This window comes from Rissa tridactyla, chromosome 4, assembly GCF_028500815.1.
Source record: "Rissa tridactyla isolate bRisTri1 chromosome 4, bRisTri1.patW.cur.20221130, whole genome shotgun sequence".
Lineage (NCBI taxonomy): Eukaryota > Metazoa > Chordata > Aves > Charadriiformes > Laridae > Rissa > Rissa tridactyla.
Window position 1 is genome coordinate 61058994 of NC_071469.1, and position 19913 is coordinate 61078906.

The following is a 19913-nucleotide window of genomic DNA, read 5'->3' on the forward strand; positions in this document are numbered from 1 at the left end:
GAAAGCTTAACAAATAGGCAATGCAAGTAAGTACCATGCCCTGCTAAAAGCAGTCACGTAACATAGCCAAATAAGGCCTGGGGCCTTTGGAAAATGTGCCTGAGAAACTTCATCTAGCTTGCTTTCACACCAAATGCAGCAAAAAAAGGACTAGAGAAAGCAGATGTCATAGCAGTAATCTGACAACAAAAAAAAAAAAAAATTTGCTGAATAGTGCAAAGATGGAAAGAAAAACATGTAAAAGCTTTTAACAACAAACACCTGAGAAGAGCAATAGCTCCATGGATGGATGAAAACAGCTAAAGGTGCCCTTCAGAAGCACAATGCAGGTAAGATCCTAGCGGTAAGGACAGCAGGTACCCGACGGAACACTCCAGAAGCTGATGGAACACTGTTCAGAGCCAGCAAAACTCAGAGCTGAGCAGAGTAGCAGGAAGAACATGAACAGAACCCTTGCTCTGAACCAACCTGGTGACGGCTTCAGAGACGGGCAAACACAAGGAGGGGATGGGGGCATGTGGTTTCTTGTTTTGTTTTTTTAAATGGAAGAGGCTAAAGAGGCTTTTGCTATGAGGGGAAAGACTGGAAAGCAGGAAAAGAACCATTTCACAAAAATTTGTAGAAGTTCTTTGAAGCTAGATATGCCCATATAGTACAAAAGCAGTACAATTCTAAGCCTTACAGGAAGATGTTAAAAATCAAGTGTCTCTCTAGTGTCTTGGGGTTTTGGGTTTTTTTGAATCCTAATATTACTAACAAGTGGTTTTAAAACAGGATAGCTGCTTTGTGTTATTTTTGACGTTCTACAGATAGAGGAATGGCTCTACTTAATGGCAGCATGGGGCCCAGAAACATCATCAGGCAATATTAACTGGCTGAATTTGAGTCCCTTTGGGTCTAGAAACAGAGAAGGTACACCATAGCAGTAAATGCTGCTTCTAGATTAGCATGCTATTAAAAAAAATCAGAAATCAGGTCTCCCCTACCATGGAGATTTCCACATCACGCTTCATTTTGCAGCCTCCACCTCTCCACAGCTTTACTCTCCTGCAGAAAACTTATCTCATGAGGAAAAGCTGATGAACATATATCCAAGCATAAAAAGATCTTCTTTCACAACGTAGACAAGGCTTAATGTATTGTCTTACCACCATTTATGTATTTCAGCATCTAGAAGAATTTCATTTTACTAGTAATTCTAGAAAAAAAATTTAAGCAAAGTAGTTTTGATACATTTTTGGAGCAGGACGCTTTACTATGCAGAGGATTTATTTTATTCCTTTTACACCTTCCAATTTTACTGTATAGTAGCAAAAGGATGGAGGGAGATGGGGAGCAAAAATTACTTCTAAAGTCCTCACACTTCCAGTGTGGTGTGATGCAACTCCAGTTGACTGTTCCGGTTGTGATACGCGGCTGACCATCAGTCTCATTAGCAGTTGGTTTGCCCAGGTTATTCCAAGTGCTGGAGAGACTCTGTTACCCACTGCACTATAAAGACAGCATTACAGATTTCTGCATGTATTAATTTAATATGAAATATCTTGATTTCTGTTATAAAAAAAAAAATTACATTGAAGATCTATAGAAACATTTCTTCCAAAGACAGAGATTAGAGGGTATACTTACAGAACTATACACTGGGTTCTCTCTATAGCAAGGTGATAGTAGGAAGAGAAGTGCTTTTATACAATATAAATCTTCCAACTGCAGCCATGGTGAATACCTGCCTCTATCTTGACAGGTCCCCTCTTGTGACAGGAAAATAGCAATGGGAAAATTTTTATATGTTTAAGTATTTGAAGTGTGTAACTGTTGGTCCTGGATGGCATTCAAAGGTATATTTCTAAATGTTGAGTAGATAAACACCCCTATGTATTACTTCTGACCTAAAGTTTAAGGGCTCTTTTTTTTTCCTGGAAAAAGTGCAACCTCTCCAGTAAAAGAATTACAAGATAACTGGGGGGGGTGTGGGAACTGAATCTTGCCCTTGTTTTCTGTCAGTTATTGAATTTGGAGAACGTAATAAATCAAGATTATCTTTAGGATTCAAACATAATGTTAGTATTTTGGTGTCAAAAGATACTATTTTTTTTTCTTAAGCAACTAACAAAACCAACTCATAAGGTTTGGTTGCTATATTTTTTCTAAACGGATGGCAAATGCACTCAGTTATACGCGAGACAAGAGGAGATGCAAAAATACCCTTGTGTAAGCAAGTGCACCAGCCATTAACTCCAGAGAATTTTCCCCCTAACTTGCTGATTAGGGAGTACCACATAAGATAGATGATGGTTTCTTCCACTTTACAGCCCATTAGTTACTGCTGATCTGCAGCAAATCCGGCATTGCTGGGTAAATGCGCTACTGCTCTTCATAGTAGTTTTCTGGTAGTTTATACTGGAGTTATAAAAACATGTAGCGGTTAAACGCTGCTGTGTTTGACACCCTTACACTGCTGTTGTGGATGACTTACCTACAACTGCACTGAGCAGCTTCCGACTCGCTCACTGCATCTGTCACCTAAAGCAGAAAAAAACAACATTGAAGTTGACTTGTAGTTATGAATTTGTCTTCAGGAAGCAGAAGGGCAGGAAGCCAAGAAAATCCAAGGTATTGGATCACATATTAAGGCAAGTTAGAAAACATGTATTATTTCAAGGCAAACAAGAAGGGAGTTGTGAAATACTATCTTAGTTTATAGTGCCACAACTATTTACCTAGCTACAGCTTATATGTATTTAACTACAACTAGATGCTTAATTTGTTAAAAAAGAAAAAAGGCCAACAGAAAACCACACCCACCCACCCACTGTTCCAATGCTGTACCTGTAGATAAAAGGTACTGAAGCCCAAATCTCCAAAAGGTGTCCTGTTCTCACAGTGATTTCACTACCTTTGAAGGCCTGCTTAACGAGCAGTTTGCCTTCGACTACAACTTAGAAAAATCCACACCTCTTGACTCCCTCAGTTGTCTTTTAACGTCAGGATTCTTCCACAGGAGCTCTTCATAAAGTACAACAAATTAAGTTATAGGTACTTCTCTAAATATAATGTACAGAAGGGATTATGTTACAGCTATAATCTTCCTCAGTGTTATTATATTCACAGTTTATTTCTGTAACTACTGACTTGATGTAATGAATCCCCTTCCATTAGAACACAGTCTTGAAGGACCCTTTGTTAGCAAGTGGTCAGACTGTTGTCATTCAGTGTCAGACTGTGACCTCATCATTGTGAGCCAGCACCAACCTAAGGCTCCCGTCATGGGAAGGCCGATCTAAGAACCTCTCTTAATTCACTCTTTTCCTTTTCATGCTGAACTGTTCTAAGGTAGAGACTGGATAAATCTAGACTTGTCTTATCCTTAAATCAGATCATCTTTTGCCTTCTGGATGGGTCCTCAAAACCCCCAGGAAAGAGGCAACTCCCTTGGTTGGCTTCATAGCATATAAATGCTGAAACACACAAACCTTTGCTTAACAAAGAGCAAAATCCAAACCGTGCTTCCTGAGGAGAACAAATTGTCTTTACCAATACCAAAAACCAGCAAGTGATTACAGGAAATCTCAGTTTTCCTTAAAAGCTAGCTGAGCCTAGGAAAGATTATGTAGGAAAAAGTTGGTTAAAAAATTAAGAGTGACTTGAGGCTGAAATTTAAATCCTACTGAATCTTAATGGGAATTTTCCTGAAAATAAAAGCACTGTGCATGGCTGAAAGCTCTTCAAATTACTGCTATGTACAAATTCCAATACACTCCCTTCCAGTTATGGTAGTAAATGTAAGGTTTTTTACACACTGCCCATTCTGCAGTCCCAGAAGTCCTCCTAGAGAACAGAAACAAATCAAACAAACAACAGTTGACTTGACATTTCTAGAACCTCTTATTTCCCAATATAAAATTCTTCTTGTTTGTGACTTCTCAAGTTAACTCTTCTCCCTACCCCTTGTTTTCTGCTGTGAGAAGGAAACCTCAGGGCTGAATACTTCTTCATCTGATGGCAGGGCCTTCCGCAAAGGAAGTTTCCCAACAGTGGCCCGTCTGCACATTTACTTACTCCTTTCTCAGGCCACTTTCCAAGTGTGAATGCTTCATCTCCAGCATTCATACGCTCTTTTGATTTGTGATTAGACTAAAAGCACTGCCATGCCGCTTCTATAGCATACTAGTATTGTCTTGTCTAATTTTCTCAAAAGAATATTCTCTTTGACTAGTATCATCGTGGCCTTTTCTTGATTGAGCCTGAGTCAGCTTGCGTGCATTCTAATGCTTTAGTAACCTCAGCAGTTACACAAAAATGCTGAGCTACACAAAAATGCAGTAAAGTCCCTGGTCTTTCACGTTCTCCTGTATATATAGAATATAACTGCGCATGCAGAGTCCCCAGAGCAATCCTGCTGGCGATGACATTTGAAGATGATAGCATTAAGAACGAACTCTGTTACTTCAGTTTGATGCATTGTGCAGTTGCTATATCTATTTTTCATTAGCTTTAGTGGACAACCTTTGAGAACATTAACAGCCAATAAAAGCTTAAATTATATTCTTGAACTTTGAGAAGTTAAAAGTTTACTAGTTTAAAATATACCAGTTAAAGGAAACTTCAGTTTCCATCAGTCATTAATACTCAGTTGATAGTGTTAAATACAACATCGTGATGTTACAGTAGGGGTCTGCTACAGGCCACCTGACCAGCAGAGCCAAGCAGATGAGGCTCTCCATAGGCAGGTAGAAGTGGCTTCACGTTCACAGGCCCTGGTCCTCGTGGGGGATTTCAACCACCCTGACATCTGCTGGAGGGACAACACAACAAGGCACCAGCAATCCAGGATGCTCCTGGAATGCATTGATGACAACTTCCTCCTCCAAATGGTAGAGGAACCAACAAGAAAAGGTGCTATGCTGGACCTCGTTCTCGAAAACAGGGAAGGGCTGGTGACTAATGTGAGGCTCAGGGATAACCTTGGCTGCAGTGACCATGAAGCAATAGAATTTAAGATCCTCAGGGCAACTAGGGGGATATATTCCAAGCTTACGACCCTGGACTTTAGGCACGCAGACTTTGATCGCTTCAGGGATCTGTTGGCCAAAGTGCCATGGGACAAAGCTCTAGAGGGAAGGGGGGCCCAGGACAGCTGGTCAGTATTCAAGGATCACCTTCTCCGTGTCCAGGAGCAAACTATACCGACAAAGAGAAAGGCAGGAAGAATGCTAGGAGACCTGCCTGGATGAACAGGGAGCTCCTGGACACACTGTCACACAAAAAGAATCTTTACAAGGAGTGGAAGAAAGGACAGCTAGAATGGCGGGCATATAAGGAAGCTGTCCGAGCAGCAAGAGACCTGGTGAGAAAAGCTGAAGTTCAGTTAGAATTAAATCTAGCCAAGGAGATCAAGGGAAACAGCAAAAATTTCTGTAGGTACATTAATGGTAAGAAGACAACTAGGGAGGGTGTGGGCCCCCTCAGAAAGGAAACGGGAGAGCTGGTGACAAGTGATATGGAGAAGGCCGAGGTTCTCAGCGACTTCTTTTCCTCAGTCTTCACTGGCAAGGGCTCCAGCCACACTCGCGGAGTCACAGAAGACAATGGCAAGGGTTGGACAGAACTGCCCATTGTAAGTGAAGATCAGGTTTGTGACCATCTGATGAACCTGAAAGTGAACAAGTCCATGGGACCTGATGGGATACACCCACAGGTACTGAAGGAACTGGCGGATGAGGTTGCTAAACCACTCTCCATTATATTCCAAAAGTCATGGCAGTCTGGTGAAGTCCCCACTGACTGGAAAATGGGAAACATAATCCCCATTTTCAAAAAGGGAAAGAAGGATGAACAAGGGAACTATAGGCCAGTCAGTCTCACCTCCGTGCCTGGTAAGATTATGAAGCAGATCCTCCTGGAGGCACTGATGAGGCAGAAGAATAACAAAGAGGTGATTGGGTACAATCAACACAGCTTCACCACGGGCAAATCGTGCCTGACAAACCTGGTGGCCTTCCATGAGAAGGTCACAACATCAGTAGACAAGGGGAGAGCAACTGACGTCATTTACCTGGACCTGAGCAAAGCCTTTGACACTGTCCCGCATGACATCCTGGTCTCCAAGCTGATAAAATATGGGTTTGATGGACTGACAATTCAGTGGATAAAGAACTGGCTTGACAGCCGCACCCAAAGAGTGGCTGTCAATGGGTCCATGTCCACATGGAGGCCAGTGACAAGTGGAGTCCCTCAAGGATCAGTACTGGGACCAGTCTTGTTTAACATCTTTGTCAGCGACATGGACAGTGGCATAGAGTGCACCCTCAGCAAGTTTGCTGATGACATCAAGCTGTGTGGGGCAGTTGACACACTGGAGGGAAGGGATGCCATCCAGAGGGACCTTGACAGGCTGGTGAGGTGGGCCCATGCCAACCTTATGAGGTTCAACAAGACCAAGTGCAAGGTCCTCCATCTGGGTCGGGGCAATCCCAAGCACCGATATAGGCTGGGCGGTGACTGGCTTGAGCACAGCCCTGAAGAAAAGGCCTTGGGGGTGCTGGTGGACGAGAGGCTCAATATGAGCAATCAGTGTGCACTAGCAGCCCAGAAAGCCAATCGTATCCTGGGCTGCATCAGGAGAAGCGTGGCCAGCAGGTCAAGGGAGGTGATTCTCCCCCTCTGCTCCACTCTCGTGAGACCCCACCTGGAGTACTGCGTCCAGTTCTGGAGCCCCTACTACAAGAGAGATATGGACATGCTGGAACGTGTCCAGAGAAGGGCCACGAGGATGATCAGAGGGCTGGAGCACCTCTCCTATGAGGACAGACTGAGAGAGTTAGGGTTATTCAGTCTGGAGAAAAGAAGGCTCCGAGGAGACCTTATAGTGGCCTACCAGTATCTTAAGGGGGGCCTACAAGAAAGCTGGTGAGGGACTTTTTTGGATGTCGGGTAATGGTAGGACCAGAGGAATGGATTAAAACTAGAGATGGGAGAATTCAGACTGGATGTTAGGAAGAAGTTCTTCACCATGAGGCTGGTGAGACACTGGAACAGGTTGCCCAGAGGTGGTGGAAGACCCATCCCTGGAAGTTTTTAAGGCCAGGCTGGACGGGGCTCTGAGCAACGTGATGTAGCGGGAGATGTCCCTGCCCATGGCAGGGGGGTTGGAACTAGATGATCTTTAAGGTCCCTTCCAACCCTAACAATTCTATGATTCTATGAACATCAAGAAATCTGCATACACAGATTTGCCGCACCGCAGCCATTTATTAAATGGTCCCTATAAAACAAGAAGCAATTTTGATGTCATACCTGATTAATGCACATTATTGGAGTCCTGAATCTGGTGCTTAAACTGTGAAGCTGTGCTCCAAACGTCTGCAAATACCGAGCCTTCAGAACAGAATCTGAAACTCCAAATTCGCATCGAAACAAAGCAGCAATAGAGTCTATGACCACCAACCGCACCATACCTCTGGCGAGCAGTAGGGAAATCCTCTTAGTAATGCAGTTGTGAAAGGTATCCTACCACAAAATACAAACAGCCAGCATTAAAACAGTTCAAATAACTCTATTTGTAAAATCAGGATAGTAACTACAGATATCACCGCTGAAACACAAGCTGATGGAGTTTCTAGAGTGAGTTTGTGGATCTTTAAGTCTCACTAGTAACCATTTTTCACAACTGTCTTGTGGTTTTACCTTAGGAAAAAAACCATAAAGAGACAATGTACAGTTATCTGCAGCTCTGACTTAAATCAATTATGTACTGCCATTTCAAAGTCTCAAGAATGCTTTTAAGGGTATTTTAGAGAGATGCACATACTACTATAGGGTGATTCTCACCTTTTTACAATAACATACTCTGTGGCTTCCAGAAACTACAATTAGAACTTTAATTAATATTTCCAAATGAAAGGGACATAGAAAAAGTAGCTTAGCTGCTGCCTGGACCACGCAGTGAACAAGTGGCAAGCACCCTGATGTAAAAGATCTTCTTACATGTGCAAACTACGATTAAAAACCCCCAACAATTGGAATGATTTAACAAGTGTGACTTTCAAGCCTTGGAGAACTTATGACGTTCTACCAAGAAAAAGCATATTCATGGCTACTTAAGAAAAAGCATAAAAACATGGGTTTACAAGGCAAGAATACTGTACTCAAGTTTGTATCTTTCCCCTCCAATGATGTCTTACAGGCAGAGGGGCAAGACAGCTGCACTGCGGCAGTTATGCTGTGCCATTACCAATTCCAGGCATCATTTTTTGTATCCTTTCCTCCCATCTGCTTAAATGACAGTTTAACAACTCTGGTATTACTCAGGATATGCACAACCTTTTGCATATATATTTATATCCCGTCTCCAAATTCAATGAAGATCTCCCTAGGAGCTGCAGTAAAACAAGTAGCAGTAAGTCTACCACATTTTAATAAACATAATGACTTAGAAAAATCCACTACATGATTCAGTCTAAAAAATATTAATACTTATCTTTTAATATCTTTCATAATAGTAGACTGTAATAGACAGTTCTCTAGCAGCAAATTGCAGAGATTAAGTAGTATTCATTACAGTATTAAGAAGTATTCATAACAGATCCTAGTTCACTTTTAGCCTTTTGAAAGATCTCCTGGACCAAAAAAACCACCGTGGTTACTGGATTATATATAATATAATATAATATATATAATATAATACAAATAATATAATAAAAGACGGTGTAATAATTATGCATTCTTAATTTGTGCTACTACTTACTAGGTCTGCCGCATGCTCAACAAAAATACTGTTTCCAAATTTGATCTTCTGTATGATTTCAGCTGGAACATCTGCACGCAGCTTATGTTGTTGATCTATGAGTTGCTGCAAACGTTTACTTGGGAATGCATCTTCTGTACAAATGTAGACAGCTCCTAGAATCAAGGAAACCACCTATATTATTACAACGGGGCTCTTACACACGCAGTTTTCTTAACAGCACAAAACCAAAATAATGCAGGCTGCACTCAACAGCTAGGCATATGTACCTGGAAATTTGTGTTACTTTTTTTTTTTTGCAGACACACTGAATCAATGACGAAAAACAAAAAACCCACTCCTATGACTTTCCTGTAGTTGCCAGGTCCTTTTTTTTGGTGCCTGCTGAAATAATTGGATTTTTGTACTCTCCACTAGGTGACACTCGTTTTGCACAGCTGTGGAACACCTGACTGCCTAACTTGGGTGATTACTGGCATCCTTAACTTGGCCAACCCACAGAGCGATACTGCATAGTCTGCCTGGTTTTGGTCACAAATCCACAACATAGTTTTTTCATATACTATGAAAAAAATTAATCCCAGCCAAAATCAGTACAACTAGTTATTTTGACTAATTTCACTCACTGTTTTCAAGTTTTTTGTTTTTAAATTTACATATGGGGGGTACTTATTGCCACAGTTTGTAAGCCAGTTTAAACAGGATCACTCATCCAATCTCAGCCCAATTAACTCTTCCCGAAAATGGCACATTAGATAAAAAGCATTATACTTCAATCACATTACTGTGAGCAACGTCTATATATTTTTACTGTGGTTTCTTGTTAACAAGTATGCTCTACTGCAGAGAAAATTAACCATACACATCAAATATGTTGGGGGAAAAAAAAATAAAGAAAATACATGCAATATTTTCTATATTAAAAAAATTGTTACTGTTATTGCAGAACTAGCCAGAATTATCAGCTAATGCTTATAGGGTTATATCTAAGGATTAAGTCCACTCACTAAAGTGGCTGAAGCTGCTAACAGAGCTTGGCAGCTGATGTGCTTGGCAACGAGACATCCTGAGCATTTCCACCCCAATGGTCCACCCCTACGCTGGCTCTCCAGGGAGTGGAAAGTCCCATTTCCAGATGCAACTTCCAAATCCTCTATATATGCCACTGAAAAAAATATGAAACTATATCCAATAGCAGAAACTGAAAGATCTCAAGACTGGATCAAGTAAAAATTAATGGTTACTTTATCAATGAAAATATTTTTCTGATGGACACCTGTATAACACAGGGTATTGAATGCTGAGAATCTTGTACATAAGACAAAGATGAGCCTAAGCCTGATTTTCTTTAGGACTAAACATGCATCTTCAGCTTAACTCCCCAATCCCACCATAAATTCTATTATTTCATACATGAAACATTTTTTAAAATTAAATTATTTTTCCAATACACAATCTTATTTTTAAATATTCAGCTTTCAGGTAAAGCAAAATAAATTAACCCATGCCCACTAATTAAAAAACTTATCTTTGACAGGTGAGAATTAAAGATGTTCTTCAATTATTAACACATGGAAAAATACTTTATCATGATCCACTCCTTCCACAGGAGGTACTGAAACGTTCCCACAATTTCTATTTCCATTCTACCTAATAACTGGTTCATATTATACTTCAGCTCCTTTTTACTTTCCTTGGCCTGGCAGCCAAAAACATTTCTCACTAGACTATTCAGTCTCCTCTCTCAATTCCCCAGTGTCATTATGTATATACTTAGGTCAGAGGGAACTGAGGGTTGTTAGCAGTTTATACCATTTGACAGTGAATAAGGACGACAACAAGGCATTAGTAATCCGAGCAGTCATCATCTGATCATGATTCCTGAACATATAAAAAACTAAGAAGTTGAACCATTAATATTTTCCTGTACTTTTCCCACTATTTTTTCTAGCATTTGGGCAGATGGGATTATAAATTTTAAACTGCAGGCGTAAATGTTGTCTTTGTCAATTACGACTGAAGTCATACACAATACCTGTAGACACAAATGAGCCCATATACAAATTTCCATCAGCAAAGAAGGAAAATAAAAAAAGAGAAAATGAGTCCACAGTTACTTGAATCCATTAAATTTACAGTGACACCAGCAGCTTGGTGAATACTATCCGAATTTGTACAAAGCTCAGGCAAGGAAAACACAGTAGACTATTAATTATATCCCTTAACTGCTTAAGGCTTTTTAAACAGCTGATTATTAAACAGTTAACTAGGTGAACCTTGACTGGGTGAACTTTCTTGACTATTTCCCTAGGTTAATTTCTCCTAATTGGACTAAATTTTCATATCACTCTCCAACTCGACAGTGACAACCGAGTATCAAATAGGCAGGTGAGTATCTTTGCTAAGGGCAGTTCATGCATTCCTGATCAGATTTTCACTTTCACGATTTCTAGAGAGACGGTAAGTCAAGAAAAATTTCCAATCACAAATCTGGCGTTATGTGCATCTAGCACCAATACTCACTCAGATAAGCCAATTATGTCTTGCAACACTTATGCCACAAAACTGAAAATCATTATGGTGCAAATTCAAACCCAAGTAAACAAAGAAATAAGAGAACCCCACCATGATATGCAGCTTTCTTAAGCCCACGTGGTTTCTGAATTTCATGCTAACAAAAGCTATGTTAACTTGTGTTAGCATAGCAACTTAACAGTTCCTTAAATAAAACATTCTGGGCTTCTCAACTACCATTCTTATTCACAGATGATTGCCTTTGGCACAACATTGCCCAATCCTGAAAGACAGGGATTTCTTTACCATGAATACTGGCTTACAGAGAAATTATTTGCTTTCTGAAAAAATGGATCTGCTTTAAGCAGTATGTCCCTTGTGCTCTCCTTGGTTTACTTAAAAAGGATGGAATGTTCATTTCTTGAGACCTCATGGTTGTTGTTTTTTCAAATGCAGATTTGCATTTCTAGATACACCAGTGCTCCATTGATTAGATAACTGTATTTCGATCAAGAGTTATTGCAACACTGAAGACATTTCAAAACAGAAAACCTGAGAAACTTGCTGAAAAAAATACATTTTTCCAAAATTAACTTATCTGGAGAAAAATAAATGTTATTTGCAGATAATTTCAAAACAGTGATAGGAACAAACACAAGGTAAAAGCAGAAGAGTATAAAACAATCAAGCAATCTTACTGTATTACAAACATATACGCAATTGTGGCCCAGTTTCACATTGATACCTGATGAACAAGTAAATCGAGGCAAACAAAATAATCTCACAGCTATTATACCCATAGGCAAAAAAGAGCAGCTGGAGAAGCAAAGATCTGGTCCCCTCTGCTTCGCTGGTCCAGCAACCTAGATTTAAAATTCCTGGTACACACTGTCCTTTTCATAAAAATAATTACAGCAATTTTAAAGTTCAAGTGAATGTATTTATTCATGTTACTTTTTTAAATTATTTTTTGTTAATTATGAGGCAAAAGCACTTAATATTCATATATCTTTAAAGATAAGTGAATCATCAGAACCTAAATAAGAAGAGGAGACTAGCACAACACAAACAGAAAAGCCCACGGTGTCTTGTGATTTACAGTTTATGAGGAAGCTGTCGGCACTAACAGCAAGTGGGGAGTCAGGGTAGTTACCAGTTTTGAGAAAGAAGCTGAGAAACACTCTTAAGCAGTCAGTCATTGCTAGTGATCTTATAAGCATCTTTCCTCACAGGCCCACAAAAACTAAAGAGAAAACAGCTATTTCATCAAATCGCAGTGCTTTAATCCTAGTTAGTTAGGCTGATAAAAGTGGTATACTGGTTGTTGACCAAAAAACATCACAAAACTGAAAAAAAAAAAACCAAAAAACAAAACAAAAACACTAACACATCCCCCCCCCCCCCCAAGAAGAATGAATTTTGAGTCCTACGGACATATCTGTTGTGCACCAAACCAGCACGTTACCAAGAATCAGCAGCAAACTTTTTTCTCTAATTCAGAATTCTAATATGGAAATATATTTGTCACATTATATTAATGTATTAATGTATTACTTATAAATATGGGCATATAAAATAAATTCAGCCAACATGCAATTGACCATAACTGACATTCTTAGAATGGCAGAAGGATAACCTTGAGGCAAAGAATGTCCCAATTTCTTTGTTTGCTGCCAGCCTCCTAGCATCGTAAACAAGATTTGCACTAAGTCAAACGAAGTAAATACACAATAAATCTATGCTGTCTCAAGAAATGTATTTCAGCATCACCAAAGAGAAGTTTCTAGCCCTAGAAAAAACACACACCCCCCAAAAAAACCACCTACAAAATAAACAACCCACCATAATTTTAAATCATTAGCAATGTTTTAGCACTGAGGTTAATCTTCTGTTGGTAGTGCTAGAGTTCTGTGATAGTTACTAAGCATTGCTGTTCTCCTCAAGTTTCCTAAAGAATGAAACTCCTCATAACATAAGCTTTTAATTGCTGTATTTCTTGTAAGAGACTCAACACAACCTGTATTTATAGACTGCAGAGAAATCAAGTTTCATTTTCTAAGTGCTATGCAAACAGTATCTGCTGCTATGACTGTACGCAGTCTAACATATGGCAAGACACCACACAGAGTACAGAACTGCAGGAATTAGGATTGATCCACTCCCTTAGATCTCCAACTCCAGTAGCAGGACATTTCCGCCTTCTATACCTTCAAGATTCTTAAAAGTTCTGTGTTCTCAACCCTTCAGAAACCCTCTGGTTCTCTCACAGGAGCATTGATATGATGGCCATTCTATCCCAACTTCCATGAAACACTTAAGAGTGGGTAGATGGGGACCACAGACACGACAAAGCAATCACAACGGCACCAAGTGCTAGGTGCATAAGAAACTAAAACAATCTTCAAACACAAGTAATGAAAAGACTTGACATTTTGTAGCCCTACAAGGAAGACTGTAGTCTGGTACAAGAGACAGGGCTGCCATACAAAATATATTTGCTTCTGCTGTGATTAATGACGTAACTTAAAGCAAAGTAACGTAAGGCTAATTACAGCCCTTTAAGCAAGATCTTCATTGGGACATTCCACGATTTTTCCACATGGGTGGATATAGTACAAGAAATAAATTAAGTTTCCCCACAACAAACCACTGAGCTGCCAAATTAAACCCAGCGCTACATGGAAGGAAGAGCAAGATCACAGCCAAAACACACCTAAGGCAGACTACCAGGAGACTGAATTCTCAGAAGTGACATGGGTTTCCTCCCTTGCTACGGGAGTATAGAATACTAAAAAGAATAAATTAGGAGTTAGAGTAATGTGACAGACAGTTAAGAAACCATACTCAAATCAAAGAATAAACCTGTGTACTTTGGCAGGTAAAATGCCTGGAAAAATCCCAGGTACAAAACAATGTTAACTTTCTTCAATTATATTTCCACCAATTTTACTCTGAAAATCGCTATAATCACTGTTATCAAACCAAATATTCTTTGAAATTTGAAACCCCTAAATAGGGAATATATACCATATACCCAAGATGTTTGTGGAAAATTATGTCACAAGCTGTTTTGCTGTGGTTGTCACCTGAGGACTCAGTAAGTAATTACAACAGCAGTGCTTTTCATATCTTGTTTGAAAGTGTGTCTGGTTTAACCCACAGCAGCAAGCAGGTAAACAGCAGCCAACAGTAATTTTGTATTAAATTATGTTGTGATGCAGGGCACATGCACAGCATGCTTTTCTCTCTATGAAGATGCATTAGTAACTAACTGCCTTACTGCTAATGCTATTGCAGAAGGGCAAGACATGCACTGAATACATGCACCTACTTCAGTGCACCGATGATGTTTAAAGACAGTATATTCTCTCAAATGACAAATTAATCAATATTTACATTTCAGTACTTACCAGACTCTAATCCACCGTATTTGTAAGGATACTGCACACAAAGGCACAGTTGTAAACTAATCTGAGTCTTCCCAGCAGAACTTTCCCCAGCAAGTTCTGTGATTCCCACTAAAGGAATGCCACCTTTTAACAAGCTATCTAGTACTGAACATCCTAGGCTTAGCTTCTGGCGTTGGGAGGTGAGATGATCTTTATCTTGGTAGAGCTGAAGTGCTGCAGGGTTTTGGATTTTTTTAAATGATTAAAAAGAAAAAGAAGAAAAAAGAAAGGAGCATCATTTAGTATCTTTCTAAAACACAATGATACAAAATACAGACTGTATATCAGGTTTATATCTACATGTATTTATATCTACATTTATATGCTTTCCAATTATGGATTTTTCCAATTCAGCTTGGTCTTCCCCACCTCCCTTTCCCCACAGGGCCTACTAACTGATTGCCTGTTCAAAAATTGAAAGATTACACCGAGCCCTTTCCTCCTTTCCAATGTTTTTTCCTTTCTCTGCCTCTAAGGAGTCTCTACGGAAAGCTACACCCTGGGAAAATATGGCCAGCAAGGCTCAAGCACAGCAATTATTGAAATGGAAAGCTATAGCAGACTATGAAACAGTGTACCAGGCACCTGGCCAAGGCCTGAAGATATATGCAAATCACAAGAAAATAAATTCTGAGTACAGAGCTGACACAAAGCATTTGTACAGGATTAACTATTAGGTTTGGAGCTATTAGTTGATATAAACATCTAATTCCAAACCAAGCCTCAGTTTATATAGTTTAGAATATATAAATTTTTCAAATAGTCTTAGTCCAAAAGGGAGAGGGATTTTTTCCGCCCCCCTCTAATCCGGTTTTCCAAACTGGAGAATCATTTTGTACTGTTTCAAGCAGGCTTGATCCTGAAGAACGACACCCATCCCTGTCCTTCTGCCTTCAAGGTCTCAGGGGAGCTGTCCTTAGGCTAGTTAAATAACTCACTACAGCACCTCACAACTAAACTAAAAAATTCACAACTAAAACACTTGCCTTTTCACGTTCAGAATCACATTACTGTGTCAATGACGAACCGAAACCTTATTTTATCCCAGTGACTGTATTTTAAGATTTAAACAGAACAGTTTTTTGGTATTGACTATATTACCTGTAAGCATACTATTTCTCCTCAGCATGTGAGAGACTGTTTTCAGTAAGCATTGTATATCTGCACTGGATAGTTTCATCAATCTTTGCAGGTCTGCTCCAGAAAGATTTAAAATCTCTTTTATTGATTTTATGTCAGCTGAAATTAGAAGAATTTTTGTAAATACTTTTGGCTAGATTACAGTCTTATGCACAAAAGAAAAGTTTTTCCCACTTTCTACTACTCATTTACTTGAAGTTTACCTGAACTGCATTCTTGTGAGCAGGGCAGGCAACATTTACTTTGAATGTATCAACACATGCTATAAAATTGTTTGGTAAATTATTATTGGAGCATGGGAAAAACCCATCCCTTCTAATTATTCAAAAAACTTGCTTATGAAATAATTACAATTCTAAAATGTTACTGTACATCTACAGGCTTACACCCACAAACGCACAATTATGTAAAGGAAGACACAATGGTGACAGATCTATTGGCTAGACATCATCAAATTAAGTTACCTTTCTTAAGGGCAGCAATTACTTTGGGGTTCAAGTCAAACTGGTCCCAGTCCATTTCCTGATACAGCACTGGAGTGAATTATCTGTTATTAAAGGGACTTTTATCAGATATATATGCAACAAAAAAAATAAGAACCATTCAACATGAAAAGTTTGTAGAAATCTTCTTTTGTACTTTTAACAGTATATTTATCAGTTATTGTAGAAAAACAATGATTCAGCACATTGGCAGAAGTCTTCTCAGATGGCTGTTTACATATAACCTATGAAAGGGTTCAACTAATAATACTGCAGAATTACTAGTAATTTTAATTGCTTGTAATTCCGCATAGTGCTTTTGCTCTGGATTGAAGTTCGCACACACATTGGATAGTTATTTCTATCCTGACACTCTTTACACAAGCTTTTCATTTTTAAATAGAAAAGAAAAAGGTCTCACATATGTGCAATTTGGAATGATCCAATACTATTCATACATTGGATAATCAAATGTATTTTGATTAGCTATAAGCAAATTTAATATTAAAATATGAAAATCACGTTGTTTATCAATATTAAACACTCTTTTTAATACTTTGAAACACAATAGCTTAGCACTATAGCTGCCCAGAAGGAGTACTGTGAGGTTTGTTACTATTATTTGGATGATCTTTATGAAGGATTCCAGTGGACACTAAGAGTTATAGAAGAATATATGACTTAACGAACAATCCCCTTTTTAACGTGTGGGGGTGGGGGGTGTGGGGAAGAGGTTGCCATGGGTCCTGACAACAGAACAAACACAGGAGAAGAAAGAGGCATTTTTAGGCAACGCTTATTTAAAGCAACATTCTGACAAGTGCTATAAGTCGAAACTTACTGAAATCAATCATGATGATGACAACCTTTGACCGGAAGGACTCCAGGCCGCTCCGTACATCCCGCTCACACGCAGCCGCTCCATCGCGGCCCCTGCCCGAGGCACCGGGAAGAGGGGGAGACCACCGGGAGCCAGGTACTGGAAGGCCAGGCGTGTCCCAGGGACGCACTCCTACCGATAGAGCCGGCCCTGCTGAGGGGGGGAGTGGAGCGGCCGAGCCCGCCCCGTCGCAGCACCAGCCTGGCGGCCCCCGGCCCTGACAAGAGCCGCCTCACAAGCCCTTCGGCGCGGCCCGGCGGAGGGACACATTCGCACACCTCCGTCACCTCCGCTACGAACCCCCCGCCAGAGCCGCCGCATAAGGCCGTAGCCAATCGGGGAGCAGCTTGCCAGTCGCGGGCCAATCAAAACTCCTCAAAGCGCCCGCTCCGGCAAGGCAGCCAATGGCAGGGCGCGGCTCAACGAGTGGGCGAGACGATATCCGCTCGGATAAGAATCCCTTCCGCGGGGCAGGGAGTGGTGCAGTGTTCACCGGTGGCGCGAGCGGCTCAGTGGGCCCTTCAGGGCCGTGGCCAGGTGAACCCACCTGCTGACTGGCTACCACGCTCCCTCCAACGCGGAATACGGGGGCGTGACTGATTTCCGGGTTGCGGGGCTGGCCATTGCCGTTGCGCATGCGCCCGAAGTGGCGGGGAAGGACCAACATGCCGGCCTTCAGCCCCTGTCGGCACGGGATTGGCTGGGAAGTCCGGAGCCAGCGTTCTATTGGGCGTCTGGAGCGGGTGGGCGGGGACTGGCGGGTCGCGGCTTCGCTTTGGGGCTGGAAGGGCCTCCGGGACCGTCTTATTCCACCCCCTGCCCGGGACAGGACACCTGCCGCCAGACCAGTCTGCCCAAAGCTCCATCCAGCCTGGGCCTGAACACCTCCAGGGATGGGGCATCCGCAGCCTCTATGGGCAGCTTGTTCCTGTTGCCTCACCACCCTCACAGTAAAGAATTCTTCCTAATTTCTAATCTAAATTTACCCTCTTCCACTTGGAAGCCATTACCCCTCATCCTATCGTTGTAAAAAGTCCCCCCCCCATCTTTCCTGTGAGCCCCTTTCAGATACTGGAAGGGCCTCTAAGGTCTCCCTGGACCCTCCTCCAGGCTGAACAACCCCAACTCTCTCAGCCTGTCCTCAGAGCACAGGTGCTCCAGCCCTCTCATCATCTTTATATATGAACATCATTCCTGCGCTTGGCTCCACTCTGGTTTTGGGGCAGGAGCAATAGAACTAATCTTATACAAGAAGCCTTATGAATCTAATTTTGCTTTTTCCTCTTCAGTATTTGCCATTCTAACAATGTTTTCTCAATACAGCAATCTGATGCAAAGAGCAAGCAGCCTGGTCCCGCCTCAGCTCCAAAGGACCAAATGGGTAATAAACAGCAATATTTACCTCAAGAGCTGTCACCAAAGATGAAGTCTCCTCTCTGCCAGCTTGTGGAATCTCAGGTCCATTTAAGTTCAGTAAAACACTTTCTGCAGGCATTTGGTTGTGGTGAAGACAGCAACTAGTGTTTCTTCCTGCATCATCGTATCATCTCTCTTCATCGGATAACAAATCTGTGCAAGCCCTCTCCAGAGGAAATTTTTACTGCATGCTGTTTTCATGATTGTCTTTTAATTTTACTTTGAGGTAAATAATGTCTCTGAAGTAGTGACTACTAAGCATAGTGTGGGAGCACACAGGTGAAACCCTGTAGTTAACTGGCCTGGTTTGAGCAGCACGGGGCTCATTCTTCTTCTAATGCTTAGGAAAACTACACTTTTAGCAGATTCTAGTGTCTGAATTTGTGAAAATAGTTACTTTCTAGCCAGCTATGGTATTTGAATTTTAAGGTCTCAGTGTTTTCAAGTTAGCCAGGTGCAGGGATGAGGACGAGCAAAACACAGGCACTTGACCCAAGATGGCCAATAGGATTATTTCATACCATGAACATCACATTTGATATAAATTAGAAAGTTTGCTGATGAGTTCTTTCTTCCATGATGGCTCCAATTCTGAGAACTTCTTGCCCTGCTGCCAGACCCCTGAGCCCTTCCCTTCCACCCGAAGCCATAGCACTCGCAGTGTCCAACGTTTGCTGTCCACTGCTGGGAGTGCACACCTTCGTACTGATAGAATTGGCTGAGTATAATGCTTGTATATTTTATATTCATATCATGATCAATATTGGTTCTTTAGTGTTATTAATTTGTCTAGTCTTATTCTATTAGATCTGTTTATATTTCAACCCTCATGTTTCCTTCTTTTTCCCAATTCCCCTTCCCGGGTGGGGAATAATTGTCTAAATGACAATAAATTGTTGTGGGTTTCTCAAACCGTAACATTAACATTCAGAACAGATGTTTCTGCTTCATTCTTTCAAGAGAACTAAGAGAGTTGGCCAGCAAGCTCCCAGATTATTTTCGCGGATGTGGGGTAAATCTCAGAGTTGTGGTTTAACCCCAGCTGCTTCCTCACCCTCCCCATCCCAAGAAGGGTAGGGAGAAAAGGAGGGGAAAGGGAATAAAACCTCATGGGTTAAGATAAAGACAGTTTAATAGAACAATATTAGAAAAGGAAATGAATAACAACAATAATAATAATGACACAAGTCACTCTCAGCACCTGGTGAATCAGCACTGTCCTGAGCAGTGATCGTGCCAGTACCCATCCCCTGACTAACCCCGTTTATATACCGAGCATGATATCT

The 19913-nt window shown here is 40.9% G+C and overlaps 1 protein-coding gene and 1 long non-coding RNA gene across 2 annotated transcripts; one reads left to right on the forward strand and one right to left on the reverse strand.

Annotated features, from left to right (window-relative positions):
* Positions 1–1224: 1224 nt before the first annotated feature.
* XRCC3 (X-ray repair cross complementing 3) lies at positions 1225–17808 on the reverse strand. The gene is made up of 8 exons (XM_054201376.1): positions 17173–17808; positions 16314–16396; positions 15811–15948; positions 14671–14883; positions 8747–8901; positions 7297–7509; positions 2477–2523; positions 1225–1491 (listed from the first exon to the last, which is right to left on the reverse strand). The coding sequence occupies exons 2-8, from the start codon at positions 16366–16368 to the stop codon at positions 1269–1271; spliced, it is 1044 nt and encodes a 347-aa protein (XP_054057351.1). The 5' UTR covers positions 16369–16396; positions 17173–17808; the 3' UTR covers positions 1225–1268.
* A 121-nt stretch (positions 17809–17929) lies between these two features.
* LOC128909557 (uncharacterized) lies at positions 17930–19560 on the forward strand. The gene is made up of 2 exons (XR_008466416.1): positions 17930–18161; positions 18535–19560. It is a non-coding gene; the product is annotated as an uncharacterized LOC128909557 (long non-coding RNA).
* Positions 19561–19913: the final 353 nt, after the last annotated feature.

Excerpts from the sequence above, each read along its gene's own strand:
- XRCC3 (XM_054201376.1), bottom strand. The coding sequence starts at position 16,368 with ATGGACTGGGACCAGTTTGACTTGAACCCCAAAGTAATTGCTGCCCTT. Across the intron at positions 14,884-15,810 it reads GAGAAATAGTATGCTTACAG|CACTTCAGCTCTACCAAGAT; the intron begins GTAATATAGTCA and ends AAAACCCTGCAG. Across the intron at positions 2,524-7,296 it reads CAATAATGTGCATTAATCAG|GTGACAGATGCAGTGAGCGA; the intron begins GTATGACATCAA and ends TTTCTGCTTTAG.